A 20,905-nucleotide genomic window follows, 5' to 3' on the forward strand; every position below is an offset into this window, starting at 1 on the left:
CAGCAGAGATTACGGCCAGTGATGCTACTGTAAGAACAAAGAAGAAAATGCAACTATTCGACTGTTTGGAACACTGAATCATCTTATGTAGCTGACTCGGTTTTCCCCCCACTTTTTTAATTAAAAAAAAAGTTTTTTGGCGGAGCCGCTCGTCTTGCGGGATCTTAGTTCTGGGACCAGGGATCCAACCCGTGCCCCCTGCAGCAGAAGCGCGGAGTCCTAACCACTGGAATTCCCCCGCTCTTTTTTTTTTTTTTTTTTTTTTGCGGTACGCGGGCCTCTCACTGTTGTGGCCTCTCCCGTCACAGAGCACAGGCTGCGGACGCGCAGGCTCAGCGGCCATGGCTCACGGGCCCAGCCGCTCCGCGGCATGTGGGATCTTCCCGGACCGGGGCATGAAGCCGTGTCCCCTGCATCGGCAGGCGGACTCTCAACCACTGCGCCACCAGGGAAGCCCCCCACCCCGCTCTTTTTAAAAAAAGTTTTACTGAGGTACAACCTTGTCTCGTTTTTAAAGTGCGCTACTTTGGGATAATCTAATTCTCTAGTATGAGAACTGTTTGGATCTCCATTACTACAGGCACCTGTAAGGAGTCCCTTTCCTATTTCTTTTTTTTTTTTCCCCTTAAACTCCGCAGCCGAACACGTGCGACCAGCGATTAGGAACTCTCACAGCCTCCCTCCTTAGCCCTGCCCACCGAAAGTCCAGCCCCTTCTTTTTCCGGAGCCCCGCCCCTCGGCCCCTTTCCGACTCAGGCCCTGCGGATCTCGCCCTTCCTCCAACTCCTCTCCATATCTCGCGAGAAGTGAGCGCGCCTGGCCGGACGAGAGAAAAGTATCTGCTCCGCTTAGGGGGGAAAGAAGGAGCTGGAGACAGATTGTGGGACCGAGCGCGGGCGGGCGGGAGGCGACGGAGCTACCAGCGGGTGAGTCCAGATAATATTAACTAGTCCATGATCTGACGGGAGTCTCCCCATCAACTCTGGCCAGTCCCAGTGTCCCAGGCCGGGGTCTCCCCTCCCAGTGTGTGTTGGACGGGGGCGCTGAGGCGGTGGCTGGGCCCTGTCTGAGGAAGAGGGTGGGGCATGGACCAACGCCGACCAATAAGAGAGAAGGAAGTTACGATTGGCGGCGACGAGCACTAATGGGAGGTCACCTTTACCTTGCGGAGTGCCGCCCCTCTTCTCTCCTTCCTCCCGCCTCCTTCCTTTGGGGGGAAGGCGGGGCCAGAGGCCTGAAGTGTGGGGAGAACTTGGGGGTAAGTAGCCCCGGGGGGCACAGGGCGTGGCAAGGAGAGGGGAGTTGAATCCTGAGGGAATGGAAGTCTAGTGGATCCTGTAATGGGGTGGAATGGAGAAAGGGTAGGGGTACGAAATTGGTTGAAGACCCAGAGCTTCTTCAAAGAGTGGGGTTAGAGACTTGGCATTGGAAGAGTCAGGGGTAATAGGCAGGAGGTGGGGATGAGGAGGTGAAAACATGGTATTTGGTTTTGCTGGGAAGATAGGGAGGAGTAAGTGGAAGTGAGAGCATGGCATTTCGATTGAATTATAAAAAAGAGGACCAGGGACATGATATCAGAGAGAAAGTATGGATATGGAGAAAATTAAGTGAACGAGTTTAGGAAGACTTCATAGAGGTGGGCTAGTGGCCAAGAGGTATCACTTTGGGAAGGGTATGGGGGAATCCAGAAGGGTAAGGGGAGGTGTTTGGTTAGGAGACGGCTCATATGTACAGGTGTTTAGCCTAGGTGTCAGAAAAAGCCTGGGAAATGGATTTAGGGCTTTTGGTGGATATGGCACCCAGTCTGGTGACCAGCCTGCAAGAAAGTTGGGATAGGGGTAGAGAAGGAGAAAAATAGAACACTTTCATCACTTCTCAGATTTCCTTTCTCCCTCTCTTCCTGTTCTGCACTTCATCTCTTCCTCAACTCAGGGATGGGGGCTTGGGACTTAAGCGGCCAAGTTGGAGCTCCATCGGGAGTTATACGTTACTCTGAATTGCTTGTTATGTTCTGTGACTGGGGTGTTTACTACCCAGGGCACCTCCTCCCCATATTCCCGCGTTGCTGGTTTCCTAACTTTAAAAGTTTGTTTTCTACTTATCAGAGGGTGTTTTAGTATCTTTGAGGTTGTGTCATAGTAAGTGTAGGTTTGTAGGGGTGTGCAGAGTTTTCTCCACAAGCTCACTTGATTCCTACTTTTAAAAACTTTTCAGTAGTATAAATAATTCTTGCCGAGACATAGGTCTTTATAGGTATTATAAGCACAGAAAAATGTACTAAACTGGTTGTTTTGTTAAATGTGTTTCTTACCCACTCGTATTCTTGAAGAGTTGCTAAATGAATGGTTGCAGTTAGTTTTAGTTAGCTTATGTTTTTTTAAATGGTGTAAATAAAATGGGCACGTATTTCAGGAAAGTGAAAAATTTTCAGTTTCTTCCTTTGTGTTCCGATTCAGAAGCTAAAGATAAGTCATAATATTGATATCTTGGGGGCAAGGGTTGGGGAAATCAAACACAATTTGTACTTAAACATGGAGGATACTTTAAGGTAAGTGGAGACTATTGCGAAATGTAACACGTCTGTGAGAAAGGAAGCTAAAGAAAAGTTTGGCAGCTATACTAAGTAGTCTTACCAGTTCTTAATTCTGTACAAAAAAGGGACAAGTCTTTGCCCTTTGTTTGATAGTTCTGTATTATTTAATAATGAGCTAATACAGCCAATTAATTAATGACTTCTTTGCTATTGCATAGATTTGTCTTTTACATTCCTTTTCTTCTCCTCTTACTTTTGGAAGCAAAATAACATCTGAAATATACCGGGAAAGGTGTTACATGAGGAGAAACCAGAGTATGTTACTTTGTATTAACCTTTGGTATTCAGCAGCCATTTGTCCTCCTAGCCAGGAGGTTACCCCTGCAGCACATTGAGACCAATTAATTACTGACCTTTTAGCATTAATTACTTAATTGGGTTCCAGTATTTCACATTGAGAGCATTGTTATTGGATATTCAGACATTTTCACAGTTTGCCTGGCAGCAGCACAACAAAATATCCAATGAGAGAGCAAAGTTCCTTGTTTTATTCTTCCATCCTAGAATTTGTGATGGCTTTGACTTGGGCACTATCTCAGTGTTAACACCTAGCAGAAAGCTAGAGAATGATGAACACTGCTCATTTTAAACTTGTGGATCAAAGGTTACATCCTGTGATAGTTTCAGTGTTGTAACTTTTAAGCATTTTTGTTTACCATGGCTTTTAAATGTTAATAGAGACCGTTATTGTATATCTCCTTTATCTTTCCTCTCCCTGCTTCCAACCCAAAATGAAATTTGTTTTTTCATCCTACTCTCAAGCTGCTGCTTTAAGTCCCTGGCTCTGCCTGAACACAGCTGCTCTGAAGTTCTCACAAGTTATTGTTTTGTACATGTCAAGAGTGAGTTTTTCTAGGCTGCAGTAGGAAGGAGTCAGTGTTACAGCAGCCTCCTCTCCACGTCTGATGAGGAGGAGCCTTTTTGGAAGGAAGTTTTAGGTGGAGCAAATAGCATTGCCATGTAAATGTCTAATAAAAACAGTTCTCTTCTTGAAACTAGTTGGCAGGCTGGCATACAGTTGCTTCTTATCCCTTGATAAAGGTACTAAAGTTAAGGTGCATATGTTGTTTCTCTGAGAAAAACAAACGCAGCATTCAGTTAAAAAGAAAAAGCATTATTTCTCTTTTAGAGTTCATGAAAAAAGTCTTCCGTCTCTAGAAACATGTCAAATAAAACAATTTTTAAGCTTCTCATTTTGAATATTGCCTTCCCCTAATAGGCTTATTTTAGGATCAAGTATTGATATATTCATGAAGTGTGAAAATGCATCATTTTGGAATGTCTGGTGGGTGGTCTTTTAACTTCTGAATGCTGTAAGGAGGAGGTCCCTACTTCATAGATACCCTGTTCCATTATAGGAGCTCTGCTTTTTAGAACATTCTTTACATTGTGAAACTCTTTACTCCTGCCATCTGAAGCTACAATAAATAAAGCTAATTCTTGTCAGCATGGTAACCCTTCAAATATTTGATGACAGTTATGTTCTGTTAAGGCTTCTCTTACTGGGGTAAATACCCCACGTTCTTTCAACCATTCTTTAAGTGACATTTTTAATAAAGTTCAGTCTCCTTATCAACTTAGTTGCCTGAGTTTTTAGGGTTTCTTATCTAGATCTGAATATAACATTTCAGATATAATCTGATCAATACAAAGTACAGGGGAGAATAGGGCCTCTTTTATCACTGCACTCAATACCTCTGTTCTTAAAGCCTAAGATTAATTTATATAATTAATTTTTAAATTTTAATTGAGGAATTTGTGTTTATCCCTGTAATTGTCATCTTGTTAGTTTTGGTTTATTGTTTTAGCTTGATAATGTTATTTAGCCTTTTATTTTAAATTTATTTTTTATTGAAGTATAGTTGAATTACAATGTGTTAATTACTGCTGTACAGCAAAGTAACTCAGTTATACATATATGTACATTCTTTTTCATATCCTTTTCCATTATGGTTTATCACAGGATTTTTAAAAATATATTTACTTGGCTGCACTGGGTCTTAGTTGTGGCATGCGGGATCTTCATTGCGGCATGCAGGATCTTTAGTTGCGGCATGTAGGATCTAGTTCCCTGACCAGGGATCGAACCCAGTCCCCCTGCTTTGGGAGCATGGAGTCTTAACCACTGGACCACCAGGGAAGTCCCTTATCACAGGATATTGAATATATTTCCCTGTGCTATACAGTAGGACCTTGTTGTTTATCCATTCTCTATATACCAGTTTACATCTGCTTGTTATTTTTAGCCTCTTAACCATTCCTCATATCTTTCTGTTGTTGATAGTTAAATTTGATAAACGTGACACCTGTGTTTTTGTTTTAGGTCACTGGTAAAAATATATAAGGGTGGAACAATGCTATGTAATATCAGAACACTATCACTAAGTTGATATTAATCCATTAATGAACCTTTTGGGTAAAATTCAGTTATGAATCCACCTACTGTTTTATTACCTAACCTATATTTCATATGAAGAAAGTGAAGTTAGACATGAGTTACTATTTAGCTTTCTTATGCTAGTGTTTATAGATCACTGCATTACTTGCCAGTGGTTCATAAGCCATTTATTTAATAATTCATTTTATAATCTTCCTGGGAAACAATATTTCATCAAAATATAGTGTCTGGACTCTACCTTCCCTGGCCCCTGTTTTTTCTAAGTATTATTTTTTCCCCACTTCCAAGACCTCTGGTCCTGCTTTCTTTCTTTTTGTTTTTTGCGGTACGCAGGCCTCTCACTGCTGTGGCCTCTCCCGTTGCGGAGCACAGGCTCCGGACGCGCAGGCTCAGCGGCCATGGCTCACGGGCCTAGCCGCTCCGCAGCATGTGGGATCTTCCCGGACCGGGGCACGAACCCGTGTCCCCTGCATCGGCAGGCGGACTCTCAACCACTGCACCACCAGGGAAGCCCTGGTCCTGTTTTCTTTAAAAAAAAAAAAAAAAAATTCTAGAATGATTTAACAGTGTTTCCTCATAGTTGTATGTTTTTTGTCATCAGATGAAATTCTGTTTTGGAAACTCCTTTAGGAAGAAACATCATTCCCTGAACATTTTAAGTTACATATCAAAGAATTAAACTATTGCCCAGGGCTTTCCTGGTGATATATATATGTATCATTGCTATTTATAATTTATTGGTGTGGTCATCTAAGTTTGTCATGCTATGTGCTTAAGGTAAAATGGTGCTTACAAATAAAATAAAACATCAGAAGACATCTCTAGGGACTAAATAAAGATTTTATGTTGGCAGCCAACAACCTTCCTGTGTGTTAATTTTAGCCTGATAGTTGAATTATGTTTGAGCAATTTTAGCTGATAAATGCAGTTTTAAAGCACCTTCCTCTTTTGAGGTTTTAATTTTTACTTTCATTTTTAAAAAATTGCAAATTGTGAATGGAAATGTTTGTACATTTTCTTTTGACACATTCTCATCCATCTGAGATTGTAGTTATGAATTCTCCTGGAAAGCAGAAGGATGGACTTGATGACCCCTCAAGGTCCTTTCCAATCTAAACATTCGTAAGTAGAGGCTCAGATCAAGGAACTTACTATTGAAAAATCAGGAAGAAAAATAGAATGTAAAGAAATTGAAATGGTTCTACTGACCCAGTGGGGATGGACAAACAAAAAGTAAGGAACATAAATGACAAGAAATAATAATTCCTTTGAGCTAAACACAAAACAAATGAACAACAACAAACATTTTGCATTGGGGTCATTTTATGTCTTAAAATATTTTATCATGACATTTTCTCTTCAGAATTTCCCTGGTGGACACTGTGTTGAAAGAATGTGGTTGGTTTTTTTCTTTCTGTTAAGTCATAGTATTTTGTTTCCTTTCCTTCTCTTGTTTGTCCTTTTGTTGAGAAATGTTAAAAAAAAAAAGAAATCTGAATAATTTTCTCACTGCCTGTATACAGTGAAGCAAAATTCAGTTCAGTTTTGAAAGTAAACATATACTGCATGGCTTCCTTGGAGAGGAAGGATGAATGGTAAAATTCAGGAAAGGTTTTTTTTAATATATAAATTTATTTATTTTTGGCTGTGTTGGGTCTTCGTTGCTGCGTGCAGGCTTTCCCTAGTTGTGGCGAGTGGGGGCTACTCTTTATTGCGGTGCGCAGGCTTCTCATTGTGGTGGCTTCTCTTGTTGCAGAGCCCGGGCTCTAGGCATGTGAGCTTCAGTAGTTGTGGCACACAGGCTCAGTAGTCGTGGCTCGCGGGCTCTAGAGTGCAGGCTCGGTAGTTGTGGCGCATGGGCTTAGTCGCTCTGCGGCATGTGGGATCTTCCCGGACCAGGGCTCAAACCCATGTCCCCTGCATTGGCAGGCGGATTCTTAACCACTGTGCCACCAGGGAAGCCCAGGAAAGGTTTTATGAAAAGACAAATTTACTACCTAGTTTTTAAAACTTTGTAAGCAGACATCTAGGAAAGATTCCCAACTAAACCAAAGGTGAGCTACAACAGTAGTGTCATGAAGGAGAACAGAACTCATTACAAACTCATGACTTTGTTAGCTTCTTTTCATCTTTTGGTGAGTTTAATCCTGAATGTTCTCATATATTTGAAACCTGACTGTGAAAAAAGTTTCTCTAATTCAATACTGCATTTATCCTTAATAAATATCAATTTGTGAAAAGTCTAACAAGTGCCAAGATTTAGCTTGAAAAGTTACTTTGTGAGCTTGTGGCTGGGGCCTTCATGGCAATAGTTTTGTTCTGCCATCTCCTCACCTTCTCACAAAACCCAACTTGTTTTCTTTGTGTAGAATTACTTACTAATATCTTCTTATCTGATATAGTGCTTCTTTCTGACATAGCGGACAGAGGAGATTTATGTTCTAAATTGGCCATATTTTATTTGGGGCTTAAAATTTACCATGTAGTAGAAAAGTAAAAAATAGAGCATAACCATTCTTTTTGAAATAGGAATATGCCTGACTTTATTATAAAAACAGGATGACTAATTGAATATAACATACGATTGCTGTAAATGATTTGTGTTGGCACCAAGTTTCTGGCCAGTAATGTTTAAGCTATCAAACTTGAGTAACACCATCCTATTTTTATTTAACATGGTTTTTCTGATATTTCTGGTACTAACATGTCTTTTGTAGCACCATTTAAATTTTTTTTTTTTTTTTTAAGTTTTGGTCAAGCATTAGTTTGCTAATATTTTACATATCTGTGCTAGGGACTTTTGAAAGTCAGTGAACATTGGAATACCCCAGATAGGTCGCTGTGTTGCCAGTATGTGGACAGTCTTAGAAAATAGATTTTTTTCTTGAGAATTTCTAAGCGTCTCCATGATTATCATTGTGGGATATTGTAGCTATTTCCTATCTGGGACCAAACTCATACTGGGGTTTAATGTTAGAGTCTATCAGGTTTGTTGTTGTTTGCAGCCTATTTAAATTAAGTCCATGAAGGTTTAAAATTTATCCTTAAAGATCAGTGTTTTGGGGTTGATTGCTATTGCTTTGCTGTTTCACTTCATCTGAAAATGAGTACACAAAAAACCAAAACACAACACTAGATTTTTCACAGCCTACCAGTTTCCAGGAATTTTTTTACTTCTAAAATCATATTGAGGCCAAACACAGATAGGTATAATGTTCTCTAGTTATTTCTAACTCAGCTTCCTGATATCACTTTAGCAAGTTGTTGCTTCTTTGTTTTTGCTTTATTAGCCTTTCTGAGAATAGCTCAGAATCGTTCCTTGAATCCTCCAAAAGCCTGGAGAGAAAGTTCTAGTCTAGTAGTTGCCTGTATGAAGCTGTTTCCATATAGGTTCTAAGCTTTGGCCATGTGTTGCCTAACTTATGATTCAGCCTAATTCTCACTCCCATCTGTTTTCAGTCATTTGCTGCAAAACTATTTGGTCTATTTAAGCCGGTTCCGTTCTTTGAAACCTGTCCCTGCATGCCTGAGCCTGAAATCCAGAAATTAATTTTAACTTTCCCTTTGATCAATTCAGGGCACTCTACTGTTTATTTCTCAAACTGTGGGTCTCAAACTGCTTTTAGTCTCACTACCCACCCCTCTATACTCTTAAAAATTATTGAGAACTCCAAAGAGCTTTTGCTTATCATGGTTATATCTATTAATATTTAGTATATTAGAAATTAAAATGGAGAAAATTTTAAAATATTTATTTGCTTATTTTAAAATAACATACACACAAAAAAAAACAACATAAATAACTATCTATAGTTTTAAAAAAAATTGGGGGAAGAACATCAAATGTCTGGCTAATAAAAAACAGCTGTATTCTCATATCTGCTTCTGCATTCAGTCTGTTACAATATGTTGTTTTGGTTGAAGTATACGAAGAAAACCTGTGCTTACACAGATATGTAATAGGAAAAGGAAAGATTCTTTTCAGATAATTGTAGATAATCTTTCTTCTTTGATACTACGTCAAAATCTGAAAAGTGATAGTTTCTTAAAGGTTAGCTATTGTGTAGAATCTGCTACCACATCTGTGAACTTTTAATACTCTGTTACATAAAAATGAATTGGCCTATGTTGCCCCTTAAATAGATCTTTTACCCTTGTATGATTTGAACACCCATGAACCCTCTGAAAGGGTCTCAAGGATCTGTAGGGATCCCTGGAGCCCACTTTGAGAACTGATGTCTTATGGTACCAAACTTGAAAAATACAGTTGTTTACCATACGGGAGGAATATCCAACCATTTAGTGCATCTCAAAGGGTAGGTTACTGACCATTTGCATCAGAATTACCAAGGATGTTTTTTAAAGTGTAGATTCTTGGGCCCCAAAGCCAAGAGAATCCAGGAGGCCTGTGAATCTGTATTTTTACATGGAGCCTAGATGAATATGCTAAAGATTGAGAACTATAGAGGTAGATTAATCAATCATGTTTTAAGAAAACCTAATTTCTAAAAAAAAAAGAAAGCCTAATTTCTAAATTTCGAGAAGTCAGATGAAAAATTAGTACTTGAATAGTCACATAATAAAAGTCCTTAATTAACAATCACTCTGACATTTGTCATAATTGGGATATCTTAACCTTGTATTTTAATTAATAATAGTTATAAATACCAGGAGTTGGCAAACTAAGGCTAGATGGTAAATATGTGCTTTGCAGGCATGAGGTCTCTTGTTGAAACTACAGCTCCAGCATTGTAGCACAGAAGTAGCTAGCCAGAGACAACATGCAAAGAATAAGCATGGCTGTGTTCCCATAAAACTTTATTTATGAACACTAAAATTTGAATTTCATATAGTTTTCACATGTCACAAAATTTTCTTCCTTTGATTTTTTTCAACCATTTAAAAATGTAAAAAACATTCTTAGCTTGTGGGCCATATAAAAACAAGTGGCAGGCTAGATTTGGCCCATGGGCTGCAGTTTACCAATCCTTGATGTATACTATAACTGGATTATGAGTTTAAAAATTATTATAATAAAATATACTTTAAAAAAATTTACTTATTTTTATTTTTTGGCTGTGTTGGGTCTTCGTTGCTGTGAGCGGGCTTTCTCTAGTTGCGGTGAGCAGGCTTCTCATTGCGGTGGCTTCTCTTGCTGCGCAGCACGGGCTCCAGGCGCGCGGGCTTCAGTAGTTGTGGCTCACAGGCTCTAGAGTGGAGGCTCAGTAGTTGTAGCGCATGGGCTTAGTTGCTCCGTGGCATGTGGGATCTTCCCGGACCAGGGCTCAAACCCACGTCCCCTGCAGGCAGGTGGATTCTTAACCACTGCACTACCAGGGAAGCCCAATTATAATAAAATATACTTAATGTTCAAACTATCAACATTATTTAATTTTCCTAGACAAAAATAATGCTCCAAGAAATTATAGTCCCTCAAGTTCATATTTCTGGACATTCGCTTATATAATAAACATATAAGAAACACCTATTGTGTGTAAACTTGGAAATACATGATTCACTTAGGAGTAGTCATACAATATGCAAGTTGTCATACAACTTTCAGGTGTTATAAAAAGATACAGTGTCCATTTTTATATCTTCTTTGGGGTGTGTGAGAACAGGTAACCAGGGTTCAGTCCAACCTCAACCTCTTGACTCATCTTTTGCATTTTTTTTCCTACACTCTCTACCTCAGTTTTCCAATCTGTTAGCAAAGTGCTTTACAAAAGGCTAATTAGTTAAAGGTTATAGACTTATATATGCTTTTTTGTTTGTTTGTTTTTGTTTTGTTTTTTACCGGTACACGGACCTCTCACTGTTGTGGCCTCTCCCATTGCGGAGCACAGGCTCCGGATGCGCAGGCTCAGCAGCCATGGCTCACGGGCCCAGCCGCTCCGCGGCATGTGGGATCTTCCCGGACCAGGGCACGAACCTGTGTCCCCTGCATCGGCAGGCGGACTCTCAACCACTGCGCCACCAGGGAAGCCCTATGCTTTTTATGTAATCCTTTTGGGGCATTTGGTTTACCTACTAATGAAATAGTGTGTTAAACTATTGTTATGCTAAATACTACAGTGGAAAATGAACCCAGAATTTATGAACAGAAATTTCAATTCCTAAATAATCTACTGCCTAGTAAAACATGAGTCTTCTTTGTTTTCTGCGGTTAACATACCTTCATTATCGTGTCACTGTTCATAGGTTTATTGGAATCTTTTCCTAAAGTCAGTGTTCTAGATGTAATGCAAGTCACAGGAGCACAGAGTATCTTATGGAGAATAAAATGTTGAGGCTGCTATGGTGAAGAGCTTCAGTGTTTGTACTCTTTGCTTAGCAGCAGCTAAATTATCTAAAAGTCTGAAAGTTGGTATCCAAAGTTATGGTTTTGGAAGAGAACTGTTTGTATATAATTTTTTTCTTTTTAATATCATAGGGGAATGGGGCCTGTAGAGCTCTGGGTGCCGGTCTAAATTTTTTAGCGTATTTGTAGCTCACTGAAAGGCATTCAGTACCTGCTAAGCTTGGTTTCAACTCTCTTTATTCCCTTTGTGTTGGACAGTTGGGGCAATTTCTAAGTGTTTAATATAAGTACTACTTGTTGTTAGGCAGCATTTGTGGATTCTGAAAACGGGTCCTTGAGGGTAACTAATAAGGAATTATCTTGAAATGCTTGATTTACCCTGTGTATCGATCTAAGTTTCCACCATGTCTATTTCTATTTGATGCTGTTAGTTTACATTTTTAGAAAGATGTTTTTGGTAGTTCATTTTGAACTTTGTCAGTTGGTTCTGTGGTTCTGTTGCTTTGTAGTAGAGAGTGAACAACTTTGTATAATTTTTAAATACTATACTGTTTAGTGCTTTAGAGTAGTCTAGCAGAGGGACTTCCCTGGTGGTCCAGTGGTTAAGACTTCACCTTCCAATGCAGGGGGTACAGGTTCCATCCCTGCTTGGGGAGCTAAGATCCCACATGCCTTGCAGCCAAAAGACCAAAACATAAAACAAAAGCAATATTGTAACAAATTCAATGAAGACTTTAAGAATGGTCCACATAAAAAAAAAAAAAAATCTTAAAAAAAAAACGGAATAGTCTAGCAGATACGGGCCTTTTTTTTTTTTTTAACTCAGACATGTTTTTTTTTTTAAGTCATGCAGATCAGTATTCTTTTTATTATTTATATTATAAAGTTTTTGATTTATTAAAAGCAATCTGTGGGCTTCCCTGGTGGCGCAGTGGTTGAGAGTCTGCCTGCTGATGCAGGGGACACAGGTTCGTGCCCTGATCCGGGAAGATCCCACATGCCACGGAGCGGCTGGGCCCATGAGCCATGGCCACTGAGCCTGCGCGTCCAGAGCCTGTGCTCTGCAACGGGAGAGGCCACAACAGTGAGAGTACCGCGTACTGCAAAAAAAAAAAAAAAAAAGCAATGTGTGATCATTGTAGAGACTTTGGAAAATACTGAAGGTAGAAAGAGGGAAATAAAATCATCTGGAATACCATTATCCAGAGATAACCATTATTAACATTTGACGTTAATTTGCTCATCTTGTTCTATGCTTATTATTTTGTTTGCTTTTTTATAGATTTGGAATTATGGTGCATATGCAATTTTGTATCCTGCTTTTTTTTTATGGTACGCGGGCCTCTCACTGTTGTGGTCTCTCCCATTGCGGAGCACAGGCTCCGGACGCGCAGGCTCAGCAGCCATGGCTCACGGGCCCAGCCGCTCCACCGCATGCGGGATCTTCCTGGACCGGGGCATGAACCTGTGTCCCCTGCATCGGCAGGTGGACTCTCAACCACTGCGCCACCAGGGAAGCCCCTTGTATCCTCCTTTTTTTCCCCACTTAATGTATAACATTTTCTCATGTTGTTAAATAGCTTTCAGAAAGGTTATTATTAACAACTTAAATATATCTATTGTAAGACAATATCTTAATTTATATTTATCCATTCTTTTTAAACATTTAATTCCTTTTTCTTTTTTGTTATAAATATGACTATGATGAACATTTTCATATATAAATGGTCCATGTTTCTGGTTTTAGCCTCAGAATAAAGTCCTGAAAGAAGAATGATTTGTTCAAAGGGTGTAAAACTTTTTAAGACACTTAATATAAACATTGCCAGATTGCTTTCCAAAAAGATTGTCCATATATGTACTCCCACAAGTCCCATATTAAGGTGCCCTCTCTGCTGCATCCTTGATTAGCAAGCATTCTTTTATACTTGAAAATATACCGTAAAAGCTCTGGTCTAGGTTTTGTTTTCAAGGGTCAGTTAAGTGTCAATTAACTTGACAAATACCTCCCCTCTCCCCATTTTTAACAGTCTAACCAAAAACTGTAGAGCTTCTTTTGTGTTATTTGTATGATAGGAAAAGCACAGAATTGGTTGGGTGCAGTCACATAAAGTACCTTAGGCACAAAGTAGTTATAAATATGTATTTAAATATGTCTTAAATACATATAGCTTTAAATGCGTAAATACCTGCATAGTGGTTGTCTTGTGGACCCAGCAGCTTTCTGCAAAACTTGGAAAGATAAGTGTAAAATTTCAGCAAAGTATACTTGAATATCTACTTCAGATTAAATCAGTAAATATTTATTGAACATCAACCGTGTTATGAAAGGAAAGGCTTCCAGAAGTTTTTAACTGGATCTCTATATTCTTCCCCATTCCCCTTTTGGTCACAGATAATACAGCCATTTCCTTTTTATTCATGAAGCTAAAGTAGTCCACTTCTAGTTACTAACACATCACGATTTCATTTCTTAGCAATTATCTGCTGTTAATCTAAAATGATTTTGTTTATTACTTTCTTTGTGTTTGCCTCTTCTTTGTAGACTGTAAGTAAGCACTATGAGGGCAGATATCTTGTGTGTCTCATTCATTGTTGAATTTTGGGGCCTAGATACGGTAGGCGCTGAATAAAGTGTTCAGTGAATTAATGAATTTTAAAAAATATATTTATTTTTGGCTGCGTCAGGTCTTAGTTGCGGCTTGCGGGCTCTTCATTGCGGTGTGCAGGCTCTCTGGTTGTGGCACGCGGGCTCAGTAGTTGTTGCGTATGGGCTCCAGAGTGCATGGGCTCTGTAGTTTGTGGCACATGGGCTCTCTAGTTGAGGCGTGTGGGCACAGTAGTTGCGGTACGCAGGCTTAGTTGCCCCGCGGCATGTGGGATCTTCTTTCCCTGACCAGGGGTCAAACCCACTTCCCCTGCATTGGAAGGCAGATTCTTAACCACTGTACCAACAGGGAAGTCCCTGAATTAATGAATTTTTTTAATGATTAAATTTACTTTTTGATCCCAAAGGTAAATTGTAGTTACTAGTTTCGTACGTCTTCCTCGTCAGATCTTTTACCAAGACTTAGCCATCTTTTTTGTGCTCGTATATACTCTGGAATTGCTAGTAAAATAATTTGATAAATGACCATAAAGAATAGGAGAAGGGCTTCCCTGGTGGCGCAGTGGTTGAGAGTCCGCCTGCCGATGCAAGGGACACGGGTTCGTGCCCTGATCCGCAGAGCAGCTGGGCCCGTGAGCCATGGCCGCTGAGCCTGCGCGTCCGGAGCCTGTGCTCCGCAATGGGAGAGGCCACAACAGTGAAAGGCCCGCGTACCGCAAAAAAAAAAAAAAGAATAGGAGAAATAGTAAGGGATCTAATACGTATACTGATCAACCTATGACTAATTGAACTTGTAAATTAAGCCATCATTCTTACCCCTTTCTTGGCATCTTTCATGCCAGATGACAAGGATTCTTTTCCCGACCAAACTTTAGTCAGGCTCCTGAACCTTCTTTTAGGCTTATCTGTGTACTTCCTTGTAAAACTGAATTTCAGCAAGAACCCTGCTAAGTCAGTTTAGCAAGAGCCCCCCACCCTCAGTATCTGTTCTCTCGCATATCTGATTAGGTTCTTCATCCTCTACCATCCCTCAGGTGATGTCTCATCACCCTGGCCTGTCATCAGCAAGAATCTTGTTAGGTTAGTTTAACCAGAATCCCCTTTACCCCTTATGTTTCCTCTTAGTAATTTTCTAGTCACTGAACTCCACCCTGGTCCTTGGCTGTTAATTCCCACTGGCCCATGGTGTATTCAAAACTGAGCCTGGTTTATATACTGAGATCTCTTAGCCACTATTGCAATAGTCCTGAATAAAATCCATTTTTTACTGCTTTAACTACTGTCCAGCTCTGGTTTTCTTTGACACAGTTGAGAGAAAGATTCTTTTTTTGCAAAAGACTATTGTCTTTATTTTTGTGTCCGCTTTGCCTGGCACTTAGTAGTTCTTTAGTAATGCTTTTGAATGAATAAATGATAGCTAGTTTGAACCCCTTCTAGATTTTCATGAATCTTTGATATTTATGGTGTATATGCCCTTCTCATTTTTTTATACTTAGCAATATCTGCTTTTTGTTATTAGGAACCTGCAAACAGGCCTTTGGATGTGTTTATATTGATACATGGCTTTTATTCCTTACCTTACGTTGGGCCATCTTAATAACATCAGTTGGTTACTAAAGAAATAATTATATTACGCCAGGTCCAGAGAACTGACTTTTTGTAGACCTCAGTGGCAGACTCCATCCTCATTCCATTAAAAAAAAAAAAGATAGATATACATATGTATACACACAGAATCAGAGAATCAGTTTTCTTATTTGCACATTGACCATTTTAGGATATACTTCTGGCTCTGACAAAACTATTTAAGAAAGATTCTATGGGGCTTCCCTGTCGGCACAGTGGTTGAGAGTCCGCCTGCCGATGCAGGGGACACGGGTTCGTGCCCCGGTCCAGGAAGATCCCACACACCGCGGAGCGGCTGGGCCCGTGAGCCATGGCTGCTGAGCTTGCGCGTCCGGAGCCTGTGCTCCGCAACGGGAGAGGCCACAACAGTGAGAAGCCCTCGTACCGCAAAAAAAAAAAAAAAAAAGTAAGATTCTATGAAATTACCCCAATTATTAAAATCATTCTCTAAACCTTGGATTTTCTTCACTTTTCTGCCAGCATTCAGATAACTTTCTCTCTTTTAAATGAATACCAATTTTTATCATTCATGCATTCTGAGCACATGAGCCTTTTCCTTGGCCCATAGGACAGCCTTTTTATGCATCTTTGTTTTCCTGTTCTAAGATCACCACTGAGAGCGTTTCACTTTCTTTTGGAAATGTCTCTAAATATGTGTATCCCCTTGTCTGTCATTTATTGCTTAGTTCTAAAGAATGCTTGAGTTTCATCCTGAAGAATAGATTGAGAAACAGATGACAGACTTGAATGCCGTGCCTGGACACGTGATCTACCTGTCAAGCAGTACAGTTACAAATGGGCTGTGAGTTAAATTCTAGTGAATGGCAGTATCATTATTCAAGATTTCACCTTTTGTCTCAGTCTTTATACTACAGAAATGTGTTGCTATTTGTTTTTGAGGAGGCATCAGTTTGACCTCTCATTATCAGAGGTTAGTTTTAAGTATCAAATAGAAATAAGCAATGGCATTCTTTATATGTAGCAATTGATACAGCAGACTGGGAATGAAAGAAATTTTTAGAATGATGTTAACTGGAAATTCTTTTTAAGTGAGGAGACAGATCATTATTGTTAAATATTTCATTTTTAAAAAAGACATCACTTTAAAGTTAAAAGCAAGAATGATGGAAATGAAAAGGAGCAAGAGATTGAGGGAATGATTGAAGAATAATTGTAGGGGGACTTCCCTGGTGGTCCAGTGGTTAAGACTCCACGCTTCCAATGCAGGGGGCGTGGGTTCGATCTGGGTGGGGAGCTAAGATCCCGCGTGCCACGCAGTTGGGGCCAAAAAAAAAAGAATAATTGTAGGTATTTAAGAAAGAGGGCCTTCTTCCTCCCATTGTGATCTCTCTTCAGTGAAAATGGCAAAACAAAAGGCAGCAAAATCGGAAGGAAGCAGGAAATCCTAGTTAGTGACCGACAGATTTGAATATTTAAGAGCCATGAAAATGCTTGGTTCTGTTACATTTTAATTCTCTCCCCCAAAACTTATTTTTGCCTTTCTTTCTGCTTTTAGAAAGTCTTGATTTTTCATCTCTATTTCCTAGCAATGAAATAAAATTTGGAAGCCATAAATTGTGATGTGATTGTGCAAAACCAAGTTAAATTTTGAATTCTGTGGTTTGAGGAAAACCATTCCAGAATTTATTTAATCAACTTTCTCTACCAGTGCTGCCCCACTTCTCAGCCAAGACCCTTTTCCTCCTCTAAATCGGTAGAAAACTGAGAAAACTTAGCCTCAAAAAACATAATTAAGGTAAAAATAAGGAATCCTGCCTGCTTATGTTACATCTGCTCTATCCCTTGTAGGTTACTTCCTGATTGAAAATAGGTTAGAGGATCTTGTTGAAATAAAATTCTCATTTAGTGATTTTATTAGAAAAGCAGGTTCTGGGACTAGGATGTAAAATTACCTCCAGCACAGCAGTTGTTAGGAATTTTTCCAGAGATCAGTTGCTTTCCAGAAATGTTCTGAGTTTTCAGCCATAATGGCATTGGTCTTTGCATTTATTTACTGTTGTATATTTGTATTTATTTTTTGCACTGTGTTGTAGTTCTAGGAAGTGTATTTAAAACAAACGAACAAACCAGAAGACCTCCTTGTCCTGGGGCTGTGTGAAGAATAAAGCTCTCATTTTCCCAGTACCAAGCATCAGCTTGAGCTGGCCTCTCCCAGGAACAGAATTTATTGAAGCAATTTATCCTGGCTAAATGTGATATAAATCTGTGTACACCTATGTACATACAGGCTCTCTTCCATTACAGCAGTGCTGTAGCATCAGTTTCCTTCCTAGTCAGACCCTGTTCCTATCACAATGAAGGATTGCTAAGAAGCCCTTTGTATTTTATGGGGCACCCCACAATTTTAAACAGCGATTAGTTGTGGAATTACTGATCAGACTACCAGAAATACGGGTTTCCAACCCTAGAGTGAGTCTTAAGAGAGTAGGAGAGATGTTACCACTGCCCTCTGAGTTTTAGGCATGGTTTTCTGATTGCCAGATTTGGTCTAGCACTTTAATATTTATTTTGACGTAGATCTGACTGAGGTTAACCTGACATTTTGGTTTATCTCCAAGATGAAAATTCGAAATTTGGTTATAGTTCTGAAGTCGTTTCTACGCATATTCAAATTGTAGTTCTTCCTCTTTCATCTTCCCTTCTTCGTATTCTTTCATACAGCTTTCTGTCTTGTAGAAGGATGTTTGAAAATGTCCTTTAGGAGTTTATTTTATAAAGACTATTTTTGTGACCCCCCCTTTTTTCTCTTTCACTCTTTCAAAATACTCTGTATCTTTTAGGAATATTTTTACTATGATTTGCATTTCTAATCCTTATCCATCTCCACCTCTATTTTTATTCCTAGTTGGGATATGAGAAATTTCCCCAACACATTCATTTGGAGTTATTGTTCTTTGACAAAGAATTTTGATCAACATTTCAAAAGTTTAGCTTCAATAATTAAAAAACAACAACAGTATAAACCCTGTTAAATTCTAAAGAGAAACGGAGAGGATGGATGGTGATGCCTTTTAGTGCCATTTCTTTTATCCCCTGCAGCAGCACACATCTGTTGGCTGCAACAGAGCAGCCCAAGAACTCTGGCCGAGAGCAGCACAAACAGCCGGAACATATTCACCCAGTAAACCCCCAAAGAGTCGACATTTGTTTTATTGCTGCTTTTAAAAACCTAGCCATAAATAGAATCGGGGGGAAGGGCACCGATATTTCTCCATTTGCCACTGACGATTGGTGGGGGGAGAAGGAGGCTCCCCGTGGGGAGAGAAGGGTTTTATTTTTATTTTTTTATTAATGAAAATCATTTCCCATGTAGCCCAATAGGATGGGTGCTTTGTTTTCTTTGGCAATAATCTGGGATAAACGGCCCTTGCCAACAGTCTCATTGTTTATACACCAGGGAGCCAGATTATGGCCCTGTAAAATGGAGCACCCCTCCTATAATCCCTTAATTAATTAAATGACAAATTTTGGTCTTCTCTAGTTCAGAAATATGGCTTCCGCATCGAGCGTTCAGTGGATTTATTGACATAGGGAACTGCACTGGTTGTAATTCAGCATACTGGAGAAGTGTGTTATATACTGTAGCAGAAAGAGGGAAAAATCTAGTAAAAGGCTTGAAATTCCTTGACTCTTTAGGTTTAAATTTTTCTAATTAAAAGTTTCAACCGAGGCACAGTAGATCATATGCCACCTGTCTAATGGGTCTCCCCAAAGTAGCCTGTGTTTACAGCTTTGATAGACGGCATTCTTGGAACACCTGTTTCTAGGCTCGATATTTTTGAAGCACTTTTTTTTTTTTTTAACTCCAACGTATTTAACATAACTTTTCCCCCTACCTCCCCCTCCTCAGCTCCGCTCTGCTATATGAAATATGGGAGACGACAGACCGTTTGTGTGCAATGCCCCGGGCTGTGGACAGGTACGTTTACAATATACTTTATTGTGAATGTCTCGTTGTGAATCAAAGTGGCTGTTTTATCACTGAGGCAAAGAGTTTAAAGCCAGTGTTTTACGTGATCACTGGAGGTAATCAGATCAGAGGATTTGTAGTGTGTAAATCCAAGTTATGAGGAAATGTAGACACTCTACCGTAATGAAATCTGCCTTGCTGTCTTTCATATTGTTATTCTGCTGGTGTTTGTTTCGCAACACACAGTGTTGAGGAATACATGTTGCTCTCGCCTCCTTTCTAAAGCTATTTATTTAAATACAAAGCAAGTTTAGAAATATCCTTTCTTCAACCTTCATGGATGTAAAAGTCTGCTCAACATATTTGGATAGGAAGCTGAAAATGCACCCATTCATTTTGAACCTCAATTTGCCAGAGTCTATTTTGGATTTTCTAGATAAGAAAAAGTTTCTTTTGACTGTTGATCAAGAAAATCATTGTTAGCAGCTAAGGCAAATACCTGTCTAGGAAGGACAAATCCAACATAGAATCCGAGATCTCACAGCAGTGTATCAGCTACAAGTTTTCTCAGCCATTTTCCCTGTCTGACACCATTAAATGCCTTGTTCTGTGTGTTAGCTGCCATGTTATTGTTTGTATGCGTATACATTGTGTCAAATACTTTTCATCATGTACTTTTTAAATAATTTTGTTGAAACTGCCTTTTTTTTTTTTCATTTTGTACCTTCTTAACACTTATTCCTAGATCCTCCCATTCTGCCATGTTCCACAAAGGATGAAGAAAGGAATACAAAGAAAGTTTTATTCAAGAGAGTTTTATTTGCCTTCAACAGTTGATTTTATGGAGCCTGAAGGGTTGAATTTCTTTTCAGTTAGGAATATGTCATGTGACTGTCCAGTGACACTTACTGGTAGTATGTGAGATTGCAGACTAGTTCTATTAAACATTGTAAATACTTAGAGAAGTATAAAAAGAGAGTTAAGTTCCAGAGATTCCTAAGAATTGGAATTTGAGAGACAAATAGGGTTGGTGACAAGGAATGGGCAGAAGGATGACTCCAAATTCCAGTAAATGCTGAAAATTTCATAAAAGACTAAAAAAGCCAATTCTGAAGTATTTAGCATTGTAGAGTTTATTTCCTTCCTTGTCAAAGCTTTCAACTGTATTGTTTGTTGACTGCATGTTTTCCTCATGTGGTTTGTGTGTGTGTGTGTGTGTGTGTGTATGTGTGTGTGTATGTGTGTATGTGTGTATATATATTTTTTTACAATAGAAGCCACTTGGGAAAATAGAGTAAATTTGTTTTCAGACAGCTTTATGGGAGTACATACCTGAATCTGATTCCTCCAAATTTTTGTGTGTGAATTTGTTGATTATAGTGCTTACTGTGACTCCCATAATAGTTACGCGGTACCCTTTTTACTTATCTCACTTACTTTAAAGAATC

General features: G+C 39.3%; 1 protein-coding gene across 4 annotated transcripts in view; it reads left to right on the forward strand.

The window, feature by feature from the left end:
• The first annotated feature begins 842 nt into the window (after nucleotides 1–842).
• Nucleotides 843–20,905, forward strand: part of LOC307194839 (cyclic AMP-dependent transcription factor ATF-7) — a 92,731-nt gene continuing 72,668 nt past the window's right edge. Inside the window, exons 1-2 of one of the 4 annotated variants that reach the window (XR_013830643.1) lie at nucleotides 843–926; nucleotides 19,398–19,466. Coding sequence is in view for 3 of the 4 variants with exons in the window: in XM_079938199.1 (XP_079794325.1) it covers nucleotides 19,412–19,466 (55 nt within the window). In the remaining variant the exon portion in view is untranslated. Of the gene's footprint in view, nucleotides 927–1,215; nucleotides 1,259–18,465; nucleotides 19,467–20,905 lie in introns of those variants that run through there. The other 3 variants (XM_079938197.1, XM_079938198.1, XM_079938199.1) reach the window with 3 other exon arrangements.

Source organism: Stenella coeruleoalba (assembly GCF_951394435.1).
Source record: "Stenella coeruleoalba genome assembly, chromosome: 11".
Taxonomy (NCBI): Eukaryota; Metazoa; Chordata; class Mammalia; order Artiodactyla; family Delphinidae; genus Stenella; species Stenella coeruleoalba.